The 21,807-nt window shown below is 40.3% G+C and overlaps 1 protein-coding gene across 4 annotated transcripts in view; it reads left to right on the plus strand.

Moving 5' to 3' along the window:
- cacna1ba (calcium channel, voltage-dependent, N type, alpha 1B subunit, a) overlaps positions 1-21,807 on the plus strand; it is an 84,727-nt gene that overhangs the window by 33,990 nt on the left and 28,930 nt on the right. For 2 of the 4 annotated variants that reach the window (XM_044026771.1, XM_044026773.1), the window contains exons 8-25: positions 3,559-3,674; positions 3,770-3,856; positions 5,745-5,828; positions 7,971-8,186; positions 9,036-9,148; positions 9,263-9,375; positions 9,467-9,598; positions 10,676-10,748; positions 10,838-10,958; positions 11,395-11,462; positions 11,892-11,989; positions 13,252-13,317; positions 17,681-18,409; positions 19,047-19,240; positions 19,454-19,574; positions 20,151-20,280; positions 20,476-20,535; positions 20,844-20,950. In XM_044026771.1, coding sequence (XP_043882706.1) covers positions 3,559-3,674; positions 3,770-3,856; positions 5,745-5,828; positions 7,971-8,186; positions 9,036-9,148; positions 9,263-9,375; positions 9,467-9,598; positions 10,676-10,748; positions 10,838-10,958; positions 11,395-11,462; positions 11,892-11,989; positions 13,252-13,317; positions 17,681-18,409; positions 19,047-19,240; positions 19,454-19,574; positions 20,151-20,280; positions 20,476-20,535; positions 20,844-20,950 — 2,628 coding nt within the window. Of the gene's footprint in view, positions 1-3,558; positions 3,675-3,769; positions 3,857-5,744; positions 5,829-7,970; positions 8,187-9,035; positions 9,149-9,262; positions 9,376-9,466; positions 9,599-10,675; positions 10,749-10,837; positions 10,959-11,394; positions 11,463-11,891; positions 11,990-13,251; positions 13,318-17,680; positions 18,410-19,046; positions 19,241-19,453; positions 19,575-20,150; positions 20,281-20,475; positions 20,536-20,843; positions 20,951-21,171; positions 21,184-21,807 lie in introns of all 4 variants that reach the window. The other 2 variants (XM_044026770.1, XM_044026774.1) reach the window with 2 other exon arrangements.

Here is a 21,807-nt window from a genome sequence, read left to right on the forward strand (position 1 = left end):
AGGGAAGCACGGGCACATGATCATTTTAAAGAAGCCAGGAGAAAGGGGAGCTGTGTTCTCAAAAGTTATTAAATGTGTTTTATTTAATCTTTATTTAACCAGAAAAAAGGGGAAAATAGATTAATTTATGAATTGTTTTATGGGCGGTTGAACGAGAAGGTTTTGTGTTTGTTTTGTACTTGATTTAGTTGACTGTAATTATTTCTTTCCATACAAATGACTACTTGCGCTGTGTAAATGACCATGAGCACACACATATAAATCATTTAAGAGCGCGAGACAAAACAAGACTTTGTCATTTCAAAATTACATTTTCTGGCTACAGGCACAGTGGCGTGTCATTGTAACGAAGGGCCCCAGTGCATGCTTCTATAATGGGCCCTTGAACATGTTAGTTACTATTAACGAAACACAGCTACCCCGCAACACACACTGTATACAGTCTGTATTAAACAACAATGAGGATTTTGTTTGGGCTATTTTACTGAAAAATGGAGAGAGGAAGGGTGAAAGGGGAAGTGATCAGCACCATGGACAGCACTCAGTCAGAGCTCAGCCAGAGCAGAGGAGCTGTTCAGTGTTAGTGTGGTGCTGAAATGACCACTGAGAGAAAATACCACAAAATATAAGAATTAGTTTATTATTATTTGTAATTAACATATAATTTTGTGAAGTTTTGACTTTTAATTGCTGTTGGCCAAATGTATAGCATTTTTTACATTTGTTTATTTTTAAAAGTCACACACACTACACCTTTACTATACGTACACAATCACATCCTGTACATTCATGTCATGTAAACACAGGTAGAGAGAGGGCAGGTAGCCTTTAGCTGCCCCCTCACTCCGCTCTCGTCTTATCCTCCCTCGTTTCCTGCTCGTGCCACAGAAGTTGTCACATGGCCGTACAGTTACTGTGGAGGTGGAAGGTCACTGATGCTGTGTGGCGGGCAGTGTGGGCGCCATGCCGCTGTTCAAAGGCCACGATCTGAGCTTCAGAGCAGGCAGGAGAGCAGATACATGCAGGGTTGAGAGGCTGCAGACGCCTCCTCCTCCTCAGGGGAGATCAGGGCCTTTTATTCCATCAGTGTGCTGGACACGATGGATGAGATGTGACACTGATCAAAGTTTGAACCACAACCACACGTGTCAGGTTTTGTATAAATGGTTTAGCCTGAATCGTGCTTAAATCACGATTTTATGTTCCACTGAACCTGTTCTCGCGTTGTTTTAATAAAGTTTAATAAAAAAAAAAGGCTTCTGGCCGGCGGTGTGCCATCACAGCCATCAGGAGCAACTTGGGGTTTAATGTCTGTGCCCAGCGAGGGGATCAATCCCACGACCCGCAAGTCAAGCTGCTCCACCATTGACCCCCGCCGGCCCCCAAATATGAACGAAAGTCATAAAAAAAAGATCAAAACATTTAAAATGAGAAATGACCTTAAAAATGTTGTCCTTTGTGTCCGGCTGCTGCTCTGTTGCTAGGCAACAGTGGCAACCCCGGGGGGAAATCCCCTGCTGACCAGACCGTGTCATTTTGGTTCATCTTCCACGGTCTGTGCTGCCGGTGAAGGAAGCACAAGCTATTCTGTGTAACGTTTGCTGAGTCAGACGTGGTGATGCAACACATGAGAGGAAGTCTTGTTTCACACACACACACACACACACACACACACACACACAGATGCAGAATACTGTGATGGAGGTGGGAGGTCAGACAGGGACAGACAGACGCCTGCATGAGGCCGCGAACAAAGACAGACTGTTTGCACTGAAGCTTAGCTAAGTAGAACAAAGCGTATTACAGGTGTACGGAGGGGCGGGGCTGTCAGGTTACATTACATTACATGTCATTTAGAGTGAGAAACATCACATTTACTCCAGTATTACATGAAATATTTACAAAAATAGTATTAATTGGAGGCTCCATCAAAACTAATAAACTGGTAACACAACAAAAGGACCTAAATGCTGCTACTATTAGTTCTACAACTATGTTCAAACGTTTATTTTACATCAGATATGTGGAAATATACCTGATTTTTGGAAAATTGAAAATGATTAAGGTTATAAGTTTGTTTATATTAAAATATTACGCTTATGACGATTAATTTTGTCAAGTATTTTTTTCAGCCCTAAAATATACTGTATGTACCTCACTGTACATACAGTATATATATGAGTTAGGTATATATACACACAAAATATACATATATATGTGTATATATATATATATATATATATATATATATATATATATATATATATATATATATATATATATATATATATATATATATATACGTATATATATAGGTCTCCTTTAGGACTACTCTTCCTAAAAAAGTCAGTGTTTATACCAGAAAAGGTTCTAAAGAAGTGACCACAAAATAATGTAGCCACAAAATGAGATTTGGTGCTGCTGTCAGGCACATGTAAGGAGGAGGAAACATCCTGAGGAAGGAAGGAAGGAAGGAAGGTAGCAGGCTGCCACTGCAATGCAGAGTGGAGCTCCCTCACTCCCACCCCCTCCCTGCTGTGTGGGAGACACACCAATCTGTGATGGGTGGGGGCGGACTGAAGAGATTCCTGTTATTTCAATAGTCTGTTTTCCTCTCTCTCTGTCCCTGTCCCTGTCTCTCTCTCTCTCTCTCTCTCTGTCTCTCTCTCTCTCTCTCTCTCTCTCTCTCTCTCTCTCTCTCTCTCTCTCTCTCTCTCTGTCCCTCTCTCTCTCTCTCTCTCTCTGTCCTCTCTCTCTCTCTCTCTCTCAGTTTCCTGGTCTCTCTCTCTCTCTCAGTTTCCTGGTCTCTCTCTCTGTCCCTGTCCCTGTCCCTGTCCTGTCTCTCTCTCTGTGCTGTCTCTCTCTCTCTCTCCCTCTCTCTCTCTCTCTCTCTGTCTCTCTCAGTTTACTGGTCTCTCTCTCTGTCCCTGTCTCTCATTTCCCGCCTCCTCTCTCTGTCTCACACATCTGAGAACAGACAGAAGTCTGATGTTGGCAACAAGCAGCACAGAGACAACAAAGATGTTGTCTCTGTGTGTCTCTATGTGTCTCTATGTTACATCAGCTGTAACATATGAGTGGTGTAGTATTAGAGTGTTATTCACATGGAAGACGACACAGTAGTTTGATAATTCAATCATCATCATCATATTCTGACTAAAATAATGGTTTAATGTACAGTATTATTGTGAAAAGCTCTGATTCTGAAGCACACTTACATGAGTTTTCCTTAGATTCCATTAGGAAACAATGTATGTAAATAAAAGATTTTAAAGTGGAAAAACAAGAATCTTAAAGCTGCAGTGTGTCATTCTTGATGTTTCTGCCTCTGTTGGGTCACAGGTGCTGCCCTCTGCTGGTCTCAATCCAGTTTGTCCATGTTAACCCTTTCATGGCTGAGTGAATGCTTCTGCCCGTCATTCCAAGATAACTTTCACTTTTCATTCGTTCAGGAAGCTGACATAAGGACAAAGTCAAGTAAGTTTTGATGGTATTATCACTCATAATATCATCATATGTGTGTGTGTGTGTGTGTGTGTGTGTGTGTGGTTTCTACAGAGAGTTTGCCAAGGAAAGAGAGAGAGTGGAGAAGAGACAACGATTCCTGAAACTCCGCAGGCGACAGCAAATAGAGCGAGAGTTAACGGGATACCGGGAATGGATCTGCAAAGCAGGTCGACGACAACAACACACGCGCCGCATCCTCACTTTACTGTGCTGCTGTGGGGAGGCGGGACCTTTTATTCAAGCGTCGGTGTTTGTGTTGCAGAGGAGGTGATGTTGGCGGAGGAGGACAAGAACGCCGAGGAGAAATCTGCGGACGGCGCTTGGTACAAACGAAGACACAACAACTCAGGTGAGGGCAAATCCACAGTGATACAAAGGTAGTAATGAACAGGTCACATGACTTCACCTTTGTTATTTCACTGAGGGCCCCATCAAGACATCAGGGGTGCATAACATAGCCTTAGGGGCCCAATAAAGTGTTATTGGGCTGAAGGGCCCCGAATATTATTTTTCTAATAACAACAATACATTAGATATTTATCACAGTGTCAAATGTATTATAGTCAACATTCTAAGTCTTACTGTTGATTTAGTTTTTGATTCTATTTTATTTCCTTCTGTTTTTGTTATTTATAAAAATAAAGGCTGTGCAATATGACTTATAAATAACATAAATATAAATATCTGGATATTTGTAGGTTAAATCCTCATATATGAGACACATATGTGACAATACACTAAATACACAGTTATTACCTTTCATTTCAGATAATATTTGCATTATTTATTTGGCTTTAGAAACAATGAAATTGCCTATAAATTTAGTCAAATTCTGTAAAACACAAAAAATGAGGCTTAAAATTGTGTGTAATTGAGTAACTTTTTTCAATATAATTGTGTTAATTCCATTATAGTATGTTAAATTTATAATACTTAGTGTATTTCACAAATGTACTCATTGTAATGAATATGATGATGATCAATGCAGCAGCCATTAAAACAAGGAAAAGTCATCACAGACACTTTATTATATGACAATATCCAAAATCTAACACCATATAGATATAATATTACATTTTTTGTGCACTATAAATTCTTCTAGATTGAAAAACAAATGCTCTTATTCTGAAATGATGCACAGTATCATCATGAATATCTTTTATTGACATATCATGACGGAAACTTTTCTTGCCATTCTTTCCAATACTGGTCAGTTCTAGTTTAGTTTATTACATGTATTTGTATCAAGGCCTGTTTAAATCCATTTATCTCAGTAAGAGGAAGTAGTTTTACTTGTTTTTTTTTGACTTGTTAGTACATGTATATATATATATATATATATATATATATATATATATATATATACTGTATATATAAAGATATACCAGGGTATGTACTTCACTTGAACGTTGTTGTTGATGTTATTAGTAACAGCCTAGTCTTTCTTCCTTCTATGAGAGCTCAAAATATTGGCTCTATATCACATGTACATCACATTATGTACGTACAATACGGTCGAGTAAAGAATCAACCGTATATCACAAATAATACGAGAAGAAAACAAACTGCAGTTCACAAACATCGTCACATTAAACTGTGTGTGAAACTGGCCATTACTCCTCGTACTGTGTGAATAAGCAGATACATATGTGGCTGATACACGCTTACTCCACTGGTGTGTGTGTGTTTGTGTGTGTGTGTGTGTGTGTGCGTGTGCGTGTGTGTGTGTGTGTGTGTGTGTGCGCGTGCGCGTGCGGCGTTATCAAGGCCACTCTCTCATCTGCAGCCTCACCCAGGGTAACAGTCACAGGGATTACGGGTGGGACGGTAATGAGATTAGAATGAAGTTGAGAGAGAGCAAGGCTCCCCAGAGTTCAGAGTGTGGACGTACGAGGGCCCTTCACACTGTTTGAAAACCTTTTTTTAACCAAGTATTTTTAAAAGCTTTTAAAAGCATAAACTCAGCAGCACTGAACTGTGTCAAATGAAGGCACCAGCAGCAGGATGGTTTCTGATTGTTTCAGCTTCTTAAATGTGAATATTTTCTGGTTTGATTTGCGTTGATGAAGGTTTTGAAGGTTTTTCAACCCCTTTCCTTTTTGCAGTGTAGGAATGAGCGGCACATATTGTGTGTATACTGTATATACTAACGAACGCGCTAAGAGTCTGTGACTTATCATAGATCTTATGCATTTTTAAACATGTTTGATATGAACTGTGTATTTCCATATTTTCAGTGCTGAAAAGGACCAAGAAGAGCAAGAATGACCTTATCAACGCGGAGGAGGGGGAGGACCACTTCACTGACATCTCATCTGTTGGTGAGGACGACACCGAGAACACAATGTCTGCCGTGTTACTGCAGCTCTGTCTGGCAACGAACATAAACACGTTATTTAAAGATAAGACTTCTTTTGGTGACAGACTGGAGGTAAATTGAGTTTGATTAGACTTAATTCATGTAGGTGTCACCAATCCAAGTACTTCTTATTAACTGTTCAGTAGCGTGGATGGGCAATATGAGATATCCATTAGAATTTCAAAGTAAAAGTGCATGTTTTGATGTAAAATGGTGTATATTTCACAATAAAAACATATTTATGAAGCACCAAAACAGATAAATTATTCTATCACCTCACTGGTAGCTGTGACTTAGCACAGTGCTGGGCGGGCCGATGTAATCGATTGGAGGGCCACATGTGGCCCATGGGCCACCAGTTTGACACCCCTGCTTTATGACATTTGTCTACTTTAATATTTGTAACCATTTTTTCCATGTGCTCAAAGAGTCTTGTTTGATGTATTGCTGATGTGTTGATATATATATATGTATATATATATATATATATATATGTATATATATATACATATATATATGTATATATATATATATATGTATATATATATATATATATATATATATATATATATATATATATATATATATATATATATATATATATATATATATACATATATATAGTATATTCTGCTGTTAGCACCAATAACCTGTGAATTTCTCCTCTTTATGAGACAGCATTCATCCAATCTGCAGTAATGACAGCAGAGGAAATTCTGATTTATCAGCTCTCATATCTCATGATAATCATCTGCCCTCGTCTCTTCATTGTCACTCATACATTTGTCGGGTTTTATTTGGCTGTAGCTGTCGTGTGCAGCAGCTTGGAGTGGTCATCGAGACTAGAAAAGCACTATGTAAATACACACCATTACACATGAGGACGTTTTGCTTATCACAAATCTCACCTTCATTCTCGTTTTATTGAACCGATATTTAACCAGGAATAAAAGTCATTGAGTGTGCTGAACAGGACGAGCGGCAGTAAAGGTTACAACTGTTCAGACATACGGAATGAAATATACACAATATCACTGACAATCACAGAATCATGAAATATTTAATGACACTTGAGAAAAGTGCAATTAGGTAAAAAAATAGCTATAACCAGATGTATCTGCGTACAAGTCATTTAAAAATACTTTCAACGTGTCCAATGACACCAGATCCTTCTGTTTTACAGATGATTTTGTAGCTTGTTGCCTGGTGCTGACGATAGGATACATCCTGGGATTAAAGACAGTAACTCCCTCTACTGATAATCCAATCCAATCCAGCCTTATTTATATGGCAGAAAATCGTGCTGTACATAAAAAAAAAAATCAAAAACAGCACAAACAATAAATGTAAATAATAATAATAATAATGATGATGATAAACGATAAGGAAATCACAGGTAGAGGCAGATACATGGAGAGATTATTGCGGGACTTCAGGTCACACAGCATGACTCAGATGTCTGGACTAATATAGACCAGGAAATAATTAGCCCTCTGGTCTTCCTGTTCTTCTAATAGAACAATTTCTCTTTGTCCCTTCTGTGCAGCGTCCTACTTGACATTCGCTCTTAAGTAACAGAAGGTTAAATATAGTGCACGCTAAATGGGAGTAGGAGCGTGGAGTGGGAAGACAGTGATCTAAAGAGAGTCACAATGACATCATAGCTAAAGATCACGTTTCAACAGTTTCCCGTGGCAGTGGAACACCACTGTATTCTACTGTAGTGTAGAATAAAATAGAATCAATTAGGTGGAATCAACTATATCCTCTATTTCTGACACTACACTTTACCCATTCACACCCATTCACACCCATTCACTCACACATTCATACAGCACATCTACATTTTCTATCACACATTTTTCATTCCTCACTTGATCATTTGTATTAGGTAACCATTAGGTCATTATTATTTAACGGTCATTTAAACTCATTGTAAACTAAATATTCTTATTGGCATAATACATAGAACTTTGAAAATGATTCACCTCTCAGTCCCAACTTTTTCAAAGTTCAAAGTAACCGGGTCGGGTCTTAAACTCAGACGACCTCTTGTCTTTAACTCGGTTACTTTATTGCCATTTTTCCTGTTTCGTTCCAACTGCCCCCCCAGGGTCGCCGTTTGCCCGGGCCAGTGTGAAGAGCAAGAACGAGAGCTCGTCTTACTTCAGGAGGAAAGTGAAGAGGATTCGCTTCACCATCCGTCGTCTGGTCAAGTCCCAGAGCTTCTACTGGACTGTGCTGTGTCTGGTTGGCCTCAACACGTTGTGTGTGGCCATCGTACACTACGGCCAGCCTGACTGGCTCACCTATGCTCTATGTAAGCACTCGCAGTTGTGTACTACTACATGGTCAACGCAGTTGTACCTCAGATTACTCAGATTACCAGCAGTGGTAGCTGGTTTGACTTGCATGGCGTCACTTTTATATCAGAAGTCGTGAGAGCAGTAAAACGTGCTCACGAACAAACAACTGAGCTGCACACGCTGCCTGTCGAACGCGCAGTAATATTATTCTGACATAAATGTGACACCACTGAGCCTCTTATACTTAGTAAAAGTGTCTTTACTAGTTTTACAAGGGAATATCAACGCTTACTCGCACTCACGGGCACGTAGCACACGGCTTACTGCAGGGCTACTGAGGCCACACCCCCTACGTGCAGGGTGTGGCCTCAGTAGCAGACGATTTCCAGAACATTCCTGAACTGTTGAAGCCACACTTTGAGCCCAGGGACGACATGAAGTCAAGTAAGTTTAGATGATATTGTGAGGTACAGTAGATATTTAAACTGTGGCCTTTAAGTTTAAGTTTAACTTGCAACTATTACATTTAATTAAAATATATTACAGTAGCTATAGCTAGCTAGTAAACCAGATATGATAAGCTAGCTGGCACCATTTCAATTAAGAGGCTAACATATGGTGGTGCTCGTTTTTACTTGTTTCAGACATACTGTAAACCCTACTCCCACAGGATTATAATAACCTTTTTAAATATTACCTTTTGATTGACACACTAGCTTTTCATAGTTTTACAGTTACTTTACGTTACTAGGGCAGGGACACTTCAGTGTCACATAAGCATAAGTTATTTCCTAAAACTCCTAAAATCTCAGACAGCGGTTGGTTATTGATCTGTATAAGTTCTTCTCACCCGTCCTGGACAGACTTGGCGGAGTTTGTGTTCCTGGGCCTGTTTTTGGTGGAGATGTCCATGAAAATGTACGGCCTTGGACCCCAGAACTACTTCCACTCCTCGTTCAACTGTTTTGACTTTGGGGTGAGTCGTCCCCGATTTGTCCCTTTTATTTTTAACTCATCTATTTTCTTCCTCACGATAAAAAGAAAGGGGGAAGTGTGGTTGCCGTTTGCGTTAACCGCAGTGTGTTGACAGGTGATCATTGGCAGTATTTTTGAGGTGATCTGGGCTGCCATCAAACCCGGGGCCTCCTTTGGGATTAGCGTCCTTCGAGCTCTGAGGCTGCTCAGGATCTTTAAAGTCACCAAGTGAGTCGTCACAATTGTCTGCCTGTGTGGTGGAAAACCTTTCATGTCACACATATTCATGCCATTTGCTTGTGTGTGTGTGTGTGTGTAGGTACTGGAACTCTTTGAGGAACCTCGTGGTGTCCCTGCTCAACTCCATGAAGTCCATCATCAGCCTGTTGTTCCTCCTGTTCCTCTTCATTGTGGTCTTCGCTCTGCTGGGCATGCAGCTGTTTGGAGGAAAGTGAGTCAATAGTTGCGACTGCACCTGTTCACAGTGAAGAAATCCATCCACATGTGCTCTTTGTGTGACGTAACCATGGTCCACATACAAACACTGCTCTATATTAACATTAGAATGCATTTAACCCAAAAGAACAACATAATAAATACAGGGACACAAACAAACACGATCTCTGTGCCTTACTGCAATCAAGTACTGACCAAGAGACATATAGACTATATAAATAAATAGAATTTGTCTCTTTTCGCTTCAAACGAATGATGGTCTACTATAATTTGTACAATATATGCAAGCCATATTTTCCATCTTTTCATAAATCGTATCTTTCTGTTTTTTTTCCTATCTTTGTAGAAATATGTGGTTATAACCACTCTTTACTTATGGCTTTTTGCTACAAACACTTAACATCCTGTGTAAATATCTATCATCTAATCTGATCTAAGATTTTTCTGTCCAAACTCTCTCCACAAAGCTGAACGAGATGACTTAACCGTCCATTGTAGCTCACAGAATCTTTCCCACGCCTCTTCTGTTATTTGCAGATTCCCTTTCCCACATTTGTCTCTCTCTCTTTTTAAGCCTTTTGAGCCTGTTGTGGACACAGTTTGCACTGTACATCTTTCTGTCTATTATATATTAAACGATGATTAAAAGTTAAGCTAATATTTTTTATAAAATAACTACGGATGGGTATCACTTTCACAAAATATAATATAAAAATACAATATAATATGGCAGGAACATGTACATAGATTTTGGAAAAGATTCGTCACTAAGGCTCCAATTTATATATTTAATGTACAACTGAAGTGCTAATGTGCATTTTCAGAATTGATGAACCGTAACCTTTTTTTAATCATTTGGTTAATAATCGATTATTGGTTGCAGCCCTACTTACAGTGTACATAATTAAAGAGAAAAAGATCTTATAAATGGGATGAAAACTCCCTACAGATGATAGAAAAAACCTACTGTATACTCACTGTGGTAAATCCTTTAATGAGATCATAATGTGTAGAAGACAGTACGCTGCTTCATCTTCCTGTAGTATGAAGTCTGTTTATTGTTGTCCCGCAGGTTTAATTTTGAAGACAAGACGCCGACAGCTAACTTCGACACATTCCCAGCAGCCATTCTCACAGTCTTCCAGGTGAAGGGTCAAATTTATGGTTGTTGTTTTTTTGGTTTCCTGCCGCTCTGCTGTTGAAGGGACTTCAGCCCGTGTCTCCTCTCCTGCAGATTCTCACTGGAGAAGACTGGAACGAGGTCATGTACCATGGGATCGAATCACAGGGAGGCGTCCATGAGGGGGGAATGTACTCCTCTATTTACTTCATTATTCTCACTCTCTTTGGGAACTGTATCCTGTCCATTTTCACAGATTTTCAGTCCGCCCTTCAAACTGTCAAACAGACATGCTGTGTACAGTCCTTGGAAGACACGATAGATTCATTGATTCTTTTTATTTTAAAGTATATGAAGAATATGCTCAGCCCAAATGGGCTTACAACACTACAGAGCCCCCCCCTTAAGGTCAGGGTGGGAAATCTTATAGAGTCAACTGTTGGGTACCCTCCTTGCAATACCCTTTGCATTCCCTTGCAAAACTTTGGTATTGCGAGGAATGCAAAAGTGATGCGAGGGAACACAAAGTTATTGTGATTGTATTTTGCTTTTAATTGTTTTCATGCTGCCTGGTAAGTTGTTGGAAGACATTTATAGTGTAGAGTATTTATTGAACTGTTTATCAGTCAAAAGTTTATCATTGTCATTTGAACTCAACTACAAATAACCAGACACTCTACTCAATGTCTTCCTGGCTATTGCTGTTGATAACCTTGCAAATGCCCAGGAGCTCACTAAGGTACTGTATTTCTTATTATCTTGATACATTGTGGCTTTTAAGGGGTTCTCAATATGGAGTCGTAGCACTGACTTCCCCACAGTAAGAAAACTAGGTTGTTTGCGACCAAATATTGTTTATTTTGTACTTGTACTTGTACTTGATTCCATTGTAAGTCGCTTTGGATAAAAGCGTCTGCTAAATGACATGTAATGTAATGTAATGTAATATTTTGTGGCAGCTTTTTCAAAAAGTTTCAATGCATGTTGCAACATTTTGAAGTCTTAGGATAGGTCGGTAGGCAGGTACTTGGGTAAATCCGAATTGAATTGAATTGTGGATCGAATCGAATTGAGACCTTGTGAATCGGAATCGAATCGATTCAGGAAATTGGTAGCGATACCCAGCCCTAATGTGCATGCTGTGTTTTATTTTGCTGACACTGTCCAGGATGCAGAGGAGGAAATCAATAAGAAACTTGCCCTTCAGAAGTCCAAGGAGGTAAAGGAGGTCAGCCCCATGTCGGCCGCTAACATTTCCATCACAGCGTAAGTTCACGTCGTCCAATGTTTGTTCTGACTTTCCTTTGCCTCATCTCACGTGTGTGTGTACAACCATAAAAAGACACAACAGCTAACTTGCTAACTATGCTAAAAACCAACGTTATTTACAGAAGAATTTAAAAATGTTTAATGTTCTAAATTTAACATCATTATTCAGTATGTGCATCACCCTTCTGCAGGCAAAAAACGTTAATTGCAATGGTAACACTTTATAATAAGGGTACATGATTTAACATTAGTAAAATCTGTTATACGCATTTACTAAGTATTAATTAATGTTTTAAGTACACATTTAATCTTGTTATTCAGGTTAATTAAGGTATTAACTCATACTTTATTCAAGGATTTGTAAAGCTACTGGTGACATCATTTAACACAGTATTAGCTCCTCGTGGCCTTTATATTAAAGTGGCTCATGTATCACTTAAAGAATTAAAAAGTATTAATATGCAGGCTAAATAAGCCTCACATGAGAACCGTATACCATGTATTAACCATTGTATCTGAATTGAGACACAGTCCTTACAGTGGTTAATCCACAAAGTTGCTTACATGTACTTACATGTTGATTGTTGAAATGTTTTATTTGTCAAATATTTGAATGTTTTAATTAAACTCCAGCATATGACAGCTAGTGACAGTAATGTAGGGTCCACAGTGTGTTAAGACCCTGGTAGATTTCATCACTTCTTTGGGATCCACAGCATGTTGAGCTTAGAAGAGCAGCTTTAAGATGCATTCAAGGAATCTCAGGAATGTCATTACTTCTGCAAACACACAGTACACTGACTAAATGATTGCTGCTGTTTCCACCTTGTCATAATAGATGCACCACATTTTAGATAGTCACTGGAATAGAAAGATTTGTTTTTTTTTAAAAAAAAAGCAATTATTGATAAAAAAAAAATAAATAAATAAAATAGTCACAGTAATTGATTGACTTTTTATAATCAATAATAGAATACTAATGCCCATCCCTAGTATCTGGCTGCTGGTGTATCTCATGTGATCACATGTAGGTTGCGGTCACTGTGGCCGTTTCCTGTCACAGTTTCCTCCCTGGTTCAATCTCAGCTGTGTGTTTCCCACTGACATGTGATGGGAGGCCAGGGAAGGACAAACAGGAAACAGAGAAATGTTGAACAGTGTGTTTGGCTGTTTTTCCCTGACTTCACTCTACATACTGTATATGATGTCCCCACCCCTCCTCCCCTCCCCGTTTCTGTTTTCGTTTGGTGCATGTACAGTTTTCTAACACGCAGTCGAGGTAACGCGCATTCTAGCAGCTCATCCATCTGCAGCGTTAACTCACTGTGAGTTATTGCCTCTCTGATACAACTTTTGACTCCTCCCATTACCCTCCCCTCAGCCTCCCCCCCTTGCTGCCGCTGCTAAATCCTCCACCCTCTCCCGCCGTCGTAATGTCAGTCATTCTTCAGTGTGAAGAACACGGCAGCTCTTCAGTGTTTACAATCTTGTGATGAAGCTGCTTGTGTTTCAGTATTTCCACTCTTGACTCTATTTTATTATTATTTCCGTGTCATCCACAAGAGTAACATCCTCTAACACACCATATTCTAGCTAGTTTTCATTAGCAATGTTTACACATGCAAAATGTCTTCATTCCAAAAAGAGTCATTGCAATTGGAATTTACAGTTCATCATTTACATGGATGCAAAATTAAATGATCAGATTGTGGCGCGTGTACACATGCGTCAAGCATTCACTTAGAATGGACTATTTTGACACGTCCACTGTTGTCTAATTCTCCAGAAGTAGAACCAGCAGAAGAGCTTTTCCTCCTCTTCCTTGTTCATAATTCTTTTTTTTGGAATGGAAATAAGGCAGTAACAAAACACTAATACTGTGATGTATTAGTGTTAACATGGATCAGACATAATCACAGCACCAAACCAGTGTATCTAGTAATGGTGTCTGACGACTTTTGCCTGGGGGAGCTCTGTGGAGTGTTGGGAATCAGCTCATTCAAGATGGAGTCACATGCATCTTGGATGGAGACCACATGGCATTTTGCTCAGACAGAGACCCCATGTGTCACAAGCAATAGAAAAGCCAGGTTTCCCCTCCTCTCTCTCCTCTCTCTCTTCTCTTCTCTTCTCTTCTCTTCTCCATCTCACTGGAGGACACAGACTCCTCTTCTCTCCCCTGCTCTTCTGGGTGGAGAAAGGACACAGACATCAGCTCTTCAACTGAAGATCCTTCAGTTGAAGAGCTGAACAAGCTCCAGGCAGCAAGAGAACCCTCTCTGCTGATCTCTAAGCAGGCCTTAGGTGCCTCAATTTGACTCCATTTCCTAATAAGAAATAAATTATTCCATCACTAATTGGGGTCCGAGCAGCACAAAGTGCACAGTTGATTATTAATATTCAAAATTCATAACCAATCACGGTGGTTGCCCCAACATAATGGTGCCCCATGTGAGGCAGGGTAGTGTTGGCAATGTATTCATAATTGTGTGAAATTAATTGACCACAATCTTTTCAAGACACCAGATAGATTTCCCAGACTTTGAATTTGGTGTTTCATCAGTAGTCCTTGACTGGAGTAGACTTCAGTTGTACAGAAAATACGTGGTATTACTAATGATTACATTTACTACATTTAACTAAAGAACATTTATGTTATTGTTACCATTTCGAGTCCTACTCACTGTCCAGTTAAGTTGATTTGTAGAAAGCCCACACTGAATATGTGGATGTTAAAGGAAGTAATACATGTGTAGAGATTGTATACTGTGCTGTTACTGCCCTGCATTTCAGCCGTAGTGAGAATTGAAACAGAGGCACAGTGTGCTACACAGCCCTGTGGAAATGGTGTACCTCACTGTTGAGCTTGAGCTATTTTCCCCTTACTCAATTACTCTGCTGCCACATTTTATAAAGCCTATTATAGCGACTAGTCACTGCTTTAGCTTCATCAAAGAAAGTTCCTTTCCCTGTGGTAGACATTCATATTGTTGTTAGCCCAGGGTAGCTACACTACCCAGAGTTCACAGTGGAAATAAACTCTCTCCTCAATGGCAGTTTTGATGATAAGAATGCATCCAAAGAATCAGACAGGCCTGCCTTTCACAGCAAAGCAGCTCTAGAGAAAGAAGCTGAGTCCATAAGAGTGCAGAGTGCTGGTCTCCTCCAAGAGATAAACAAAGCCAATAACTCAGCAAATACACTCAGGATATGAAGGAGTCACACCCCTGAAGGAGGTGTGAAAAGGCAAAGATTTCTTGAGACTGGTGTTAATATGGGTGGTAACACTTTACATGCAGCACTGTAACAATGTGGTAATAGTCTGGTATTGCTGTAGTACTTACTATTTTGTAACAGGAGAGTGAAGTAAAGTAACTCCATCTAATTTCTGTAGAAATAGCTTTGAAATAAGTATGAAAATACCACTTTGTCCAATACTGATAACAAAAACTTGAATTGGCTCATCCCTACTTTATATTATAGTAATTGCCAACAATTTTGATGGACACATATTTTTATGTGACTGTATCACACTCCCGGTAGCATGTAGTCAATCTCATAATTACTGTAATATAATCACCTTATTACCAATTGCAAGAGCCTGAAATGGTATTACTGTACTATGATGAAATTATGAACATTCTATTAACCACACTATTACCATGTTGTTACTGTAATAAGGGGGCTTTTGTGACTGTTTCACAATGTGAGCAGGCATTGTCATTACCGGATATGTTACCAGAAACCCAAATTGTTCTGCCATTGCGTGTAATATGACTACTTCCTGTTTGGAGAACAACTAATAAAAACCTAATATAACGTTGTTTTATTTTAAAATCTTCAAACATGCTGTAAATTGTTTCAACAGGAAGTGGTGACACTTCACACATGTTCAGATCATCTTGTGTTTCCAGTACAAATCGACTAGTAACAGGAATATTTGTGTTGGAAACACTGAAACACATGCACAAGATGAAAGTAACATTACATAGTTGTGCACTGAAGCAGCTCAGCTTTGTTGTGAGTGTTCAGTATTTGGATCCCTGTTGTTTTCCCTTGTCCCTCTCAGCAAAAACAGTTCTGTTGGTGTGTTTTTGTATAATTTTGCGTCTCTGTACTCGACATGTTTCCTCCCCTCCTCACTTCTTTGAGGCTTATTTGCTCCCTCTGTGCTTCTGTCTGTAACCTGTGTCAGACGTTCCTTCTCTCCTTCTGTTTGTTTCAATGTTGCTCCCTTTATGTGTTTGTAGGAGTTATGTCTGCACCCCTGTCCATCCCTTCCTGAGGTAAACCCAACCGCCTCACATCAAGGTGGTGGATGACCATGACAATGATGATGATAACATTCGTAAAAAAAAAAACAAAAAAAAAAACTAACCATACATCATCGTGTTTTCATTATTTACATCCATCCTTGTTTGTTGTTGAAAAATGACACATAGACATGCAGAAGGATGATGGAAAATTCCTGATTGTTTGCAGGGAACAGATTGGCTGGTATGATAAAATGCCAGATTAAAGAAAACACAGTTCTATTTAAGGTTATGTGAAGAGGTGTCACACTTTTTTAGTTCACACAGTGTCAGGTCAGTGCATCAATTTAACCATTGAACAATGTGTTAAGGCAGATGTGAAGGTGCACCTTTGCACATTGGCCTGCAGCTAATGCAGATATACATTTTCTTCATTGTGCAAAGTAAAGAATATAATATAATAGTTGGAGAAGGCACAAGCATAGATGTCAATGAGGTAGCAGCCTTTTCTGCCTACTGATTTAGTCATGAGTCATATCAGGGGCATATCGACACATTTGTCATATCCTGCCATGAAAAATAACATTTCCATTCCTTTACACCTTTGTTCACACTAGGCCATTCACCTTTGACCTACACACTTGTAGCTCCTCCTAGATATCTCTCTCCCTAGCAAGCTGAGTTATACCCACACAAAACCTGATTCACGGACCCGTCGGACCGTGGGACCCCAGGTCATCTTCCCCAGCTGCACAGATAACAGCAACTATATACTACACAGATTTTCTTTTGTGCCTCAGTGTTGTCGTTGACTGGCGTCTGAGCAGTTGTCCATCGCGACTCTCTCTTTGCAAAGAATAAACCAAGCTTCAATAATCAACTTTATTTCTTCATCAGACACCTCACGACAAATTTCGTCACAACATATCCCATAATACGTTTTAAAGGCAATATTGGTCGCTAATATTGTGCATCCTCGCACGCAATCATTAATATCAATGTGCCATTAATAATCATCTTATTATCACTCATAATTTGCACAAGTGATCACCTGTTTGCACTCATCTCACTTCATCAGCGCGGTGTTGCTGTCGTCTCTGTCGGCCATGACGCTGAATTGAGTTCTAAACACAGGCCTAATCACTATTGTATGAACTTATTTGACGTTTGATGTTTGAAAGTAAGCGATTTGTTTTATATTTTTTTAATTCCAAACTGTTTTGACTTGGAACAAATGTGTGCCGTGTTGTTGTGGCATCCTCATGGAAACTGGCACAACAGCACTGCTACTGAAACACTGTATCCATCGTGAATTCCTCTATCCTTATGTTAAAATGGCCACATTGTGCCGTCATCAAACTTGAGGGTTCTTAAAGATCATTGAAAACAATGTTCCAGTGCTTCTGATTTGTGTGGTTCTTCTGCCATCCCATAGTAAAGAGCAGCAGAAAACGGTGAAGCCGATGTCTGTGTGGGAGCAGCGGGCAAACCAACTGAGGAGGCAGAACTGGGCAAGCTGTGAGGCTCTGTACAGCGAGCTGGAGCCCGAGGAGCGTCGGCGGAGCTCCTCTGTCATCCGGCCCGAAATGAAGACCCACCACGACCGGCCTCTGCTCGTCGAGCCCCACCACCATGTGCCCTGTGTGCCTGAAGAGGCCGATCCTGCGGCGGACCCTCCTGCGCCTCACCACCGCCGCCACCACCACCGTCACAGGGACCGGACCAGGACCAAGGAGGAGACGAATGATAACGGTGAGACTGGCGGGAGGCACCACGTCCATCACAGCCGCTCCAAGGACCACAACGGCAGCCGCGGCAAAGAGGGGAAGAGCGAGAGGTCCCACAGCCGAGACGGAGGCAGGAAGCATCACCATCAGAGCTCAGTGGATGAGAGCGGAGGAGGCGGAGTCACCAACGAGAGAGAGCACCAACATCATCACTCACACCGGTCCAGAGGCGGCAACGGGACGGTGAGTAGCGGAGGGAAGGGGGAGAGGAGATCCCGTCACAAAGGGCGGTCCTGCAACAGGGATGGAGACAGGAGTTCCAGAGGAGAGAGTGGTGCGAATGGAGAGAAGAGTAGACACCTGACTCATGGCTCCAGGGGACAGTCCAGAGTGGAGGGGGAGGAGCCTAACGACAGAGAGAAGACCCACAGTCACAGGTAAAAATCAACACTACTGCCCCGCTTTGTGATTTTATGATGGTCTGAACTATTACTCAGCTAACAGCTTGAGATGACAGATGGAATTCTCTTTCTCAAAAATCAAGTTTGAACAAATAATACATTAACTTCATATTAGTATATTAAAATATTAAACTAAGCACATTTTCACTACAATTTGAGTTAGTTTCGTAAACACACAATTGAGTTTCAGTTAGTTGTGATTTTTTTTAAACTCTAGTTTTTTATTTGTATTTCAGTTCAATTTTAGTTTTGATTGATCAATCTCCTGTCATTTACCAGATTTTCCCGCCCAGATAGAAATAACAGCAAAGTGTATAGAACTGAATAAAATGACCATTGAGTGTTTGAAAGTCATGTATTTAGTCTATATTTAAAGTCTGACAATAAACCCAAAGCTTCAGAGAAACATTCAAAACATTTTCTGACATTTTATGGGCCGAACAATAATCCAAAATATTAAACCATTATGGAAATAAGCTTGAAAAGTTTCTCTCACTGTTACTATGAGCTGATATCTTTATTAATCAGCTAATATAATGATTCTGACAGTTGTAGCAAGTGTCACCTGCCACAGTATAAGCATGACATGTGTGAGGTGCTGCCTCTGTTGTAGGGAGCGCTGTGGTGACTCTGAGGGAGAGTCGCTGGCCATCTCTCCACAGCAGGGCTCTGCGGGCGGGAACTGGCCTCTGGACCGAGCAGAAGACTCCGACAACCAGCGGAACGTCCGGCAAAGCGGCCAGACGTCCAATCAGCTTCCTCCTGTGACCGTCACCGCCCCACCGGGAGAGACCACGCTCATACAACGTAATTACGTTGGGTGTTGGGTGTTATCTCTAAACATTTTTAAAAAAAAATAATTGTTTGTATTTGTTGTGTTATGTGATGTCTGTTGAGTTGATGAGGTAAAGCCACTGTTCCATTTCTGAAATGATTGCTGCAACTGAATGTTTGATGCTGCTCAAAACAACGTCACCTCTGCACACACTAAATATGTTTGATATGAATCTGTCTCCCCAGTGAACAGCATTGACTGTGAGGCCATGCCCATCAATGAGAAGACCCTGGAGGATCTTGGTCAAACTGGACCCAAACCCATCCTGCCTTACAGTTCCATGTTCATCTTTGGACAGACCAATCCGTGAGTCTCCTCAGACTCCTCCTTTTATACACTTACTCACTTTGACCCTTCAGAGATTGGCACAATTCCGTCCCCTCATGTTCTTGTAAACCACATTATTTATCTCATCGGACATCGGCATAAAACAATAATTCCTCTGTCTTCTACGCAGTTATACAGACATCATATGAAGTAAAGATGAGTTGATCTGATACCTGGTATCGGTCCGATACTGGTCGTATTCATTTGAAATCCAAACATGCATCACTTTGTTTATTTCTTCTTTATGGGAGCAGATTATTTGTCACACAGTTAGAGAGAAGGTAAAATTGACCAAGGACTCCCTGGAAGAAGAGATCTTGTATCTCAGTGGGACCTTCTTGGCTAAATAAAGGATATATTTAAAAAAAAATAACCTTGAAATCGCTGTAGGTGATAAATGCATCAGCTCTAATGTGCTGTTAACAACTTTGTAGTTTAAAAGGTGTAAATTGAATGTATCGTACTGAAATCAGCAATATTGAGATATCTCTAATATATAACGCTATCGAGTCTAGCAATTGTGTTCTGTGTGTGTGTGTGTGTGTGTTCCCTCAGGGTGAGACGCTTGTGTCACTACATTGTGACTCTGCGTTATTTTGAGATGTCCATCCTCGTGGTCATCTCCTTGAGCAGCATCGCTTTGGCAGCAGAGGACCCAGTCTGGACAAATGCCCCACGCAACAATGTGAGACACACACACACACACAATGTTAAATGTTAATGTATGTGTAGAGAAGTGTTGCAGAAGTGTGCAGTTTGGCAGATGTGGAAATGAAACACCAGGAAAGCTTTCCCACTACATTCTCCACACATGATTCATTGTAGGATTATTATACACAAGCACATATTCAGTACTCTAATCCAGGGTCTTTGTTTGCAGGTGCTTAAATATCTGGATTATGCCTTTACTGGTGTTTTCACATTTGAAATGGTGATCAAGGTGAGTGTGATTTTACTGCTGATGTCATCATGAGTGTCATCTTGGTGTGAGGCAGCCTTTTGTCTTTGACACAGAACGCTGTGTCACTTTGTACATTTGCTCACTCTCACAACAAATCCCATAATAGAGGTTTTTAAGCTTTTGGGGACACAGGAGCTGCTGGTCGTCTGCCGCCTTGTTTGTGTCACTAAATGAATTATCCAAAACACCAAAGTCACAGAAAAGGCAGCAGTGGATCAGCAGCTCTGTCTGAATGTTTACAAAGGACACGCACTCAGTAAGAAAAAAACCTCTTCTCTTTGGTTTAGATGGTGGACCTGGGCCTGCTGCTTCACCCTGGATCCTACTTCAGAGACCTGTGGAACATTCTGGACTTCATAGTGGTCAGTGGGGCGCTGGTGGCTTTTGCATTTTCGTAAGTTCAGCAACTCCTACGTCTTTTTTTTCTTCAAATTAGAAGTTATTTTTATTTGTATCATCAGACTTGGTGGATATACTGTATGTGGCTTGCACGCTGTAATATACAGTGTGTGTGTGTGTGTGTGTGTGTGTGTGTGTGTGTGTGTGTTCAGTATACAGTGTGTGTTTACACTGACTTGATTCTTCCCCTGTCTCTGTTCTGGGATCGTTTTGAAGGAGCTTCATGGGGTAATGCCTCCTCTGTCTCTCTCATCTTGCTCGACCGTGTCGTTATCCGTGTGTATGTATGTGTATGAGCGATAACATACATGACATACATGACATACATGTCCCTCACTGCAAAAACACAAGCAATCTCCTCATATATTCAGAATTCAAATGAGATCTTCCTCTGGTGTCTGATATTCTTGGGTGTAATTTGGATATTATTCCCATACGAGTTATGTTTTATAAAAGAAAAGTAAGAGGGATTAAGAAGACAAAACAAACAAATAAATGTCTCTTTTAATGTCTTTTAAGTCTGCACATAAGCTGACATATGTCACCACATCCTTTCCCTACAGAAGTTTCAAATATCAGTAATTACCTGCGCTGAAGGCGTTCATTGCCAGGTATAGTTTACACATACATTACATTCAACCTGGTTAATAACTGGTGTAGGACGTCTGTTTTAAGGGAAGCTGCAGTCAGAGGTTGTTGCGGTGTTGGACATGTCTCTCTGAAGCTGAGGCTTTTCTCTGTAGTGGACACTGTGACAGCATATTTCTACTGACCGCTCATTAACGTGATAAACACTGCAGCAGAAATATGGACTATTATGCAGACATTGCATACACAACTTTCTAAATGACA

This window comes from Solea senegalensis, linkage group LG5, assembly GCF_019176455.1.
Source record: "Solea senegalensis isolate Sse05_10M linkage group LG5, IFAPA_SoseM_1, whole genome shotgun sequence".
Classification (NCBI taxonomy): domain Eukaryota; kingdom Metazoa; phylum Chordata; class Actinopteri; order Pleuronectiformes; family Soleidae; genus Solea; species Solea senegalensis.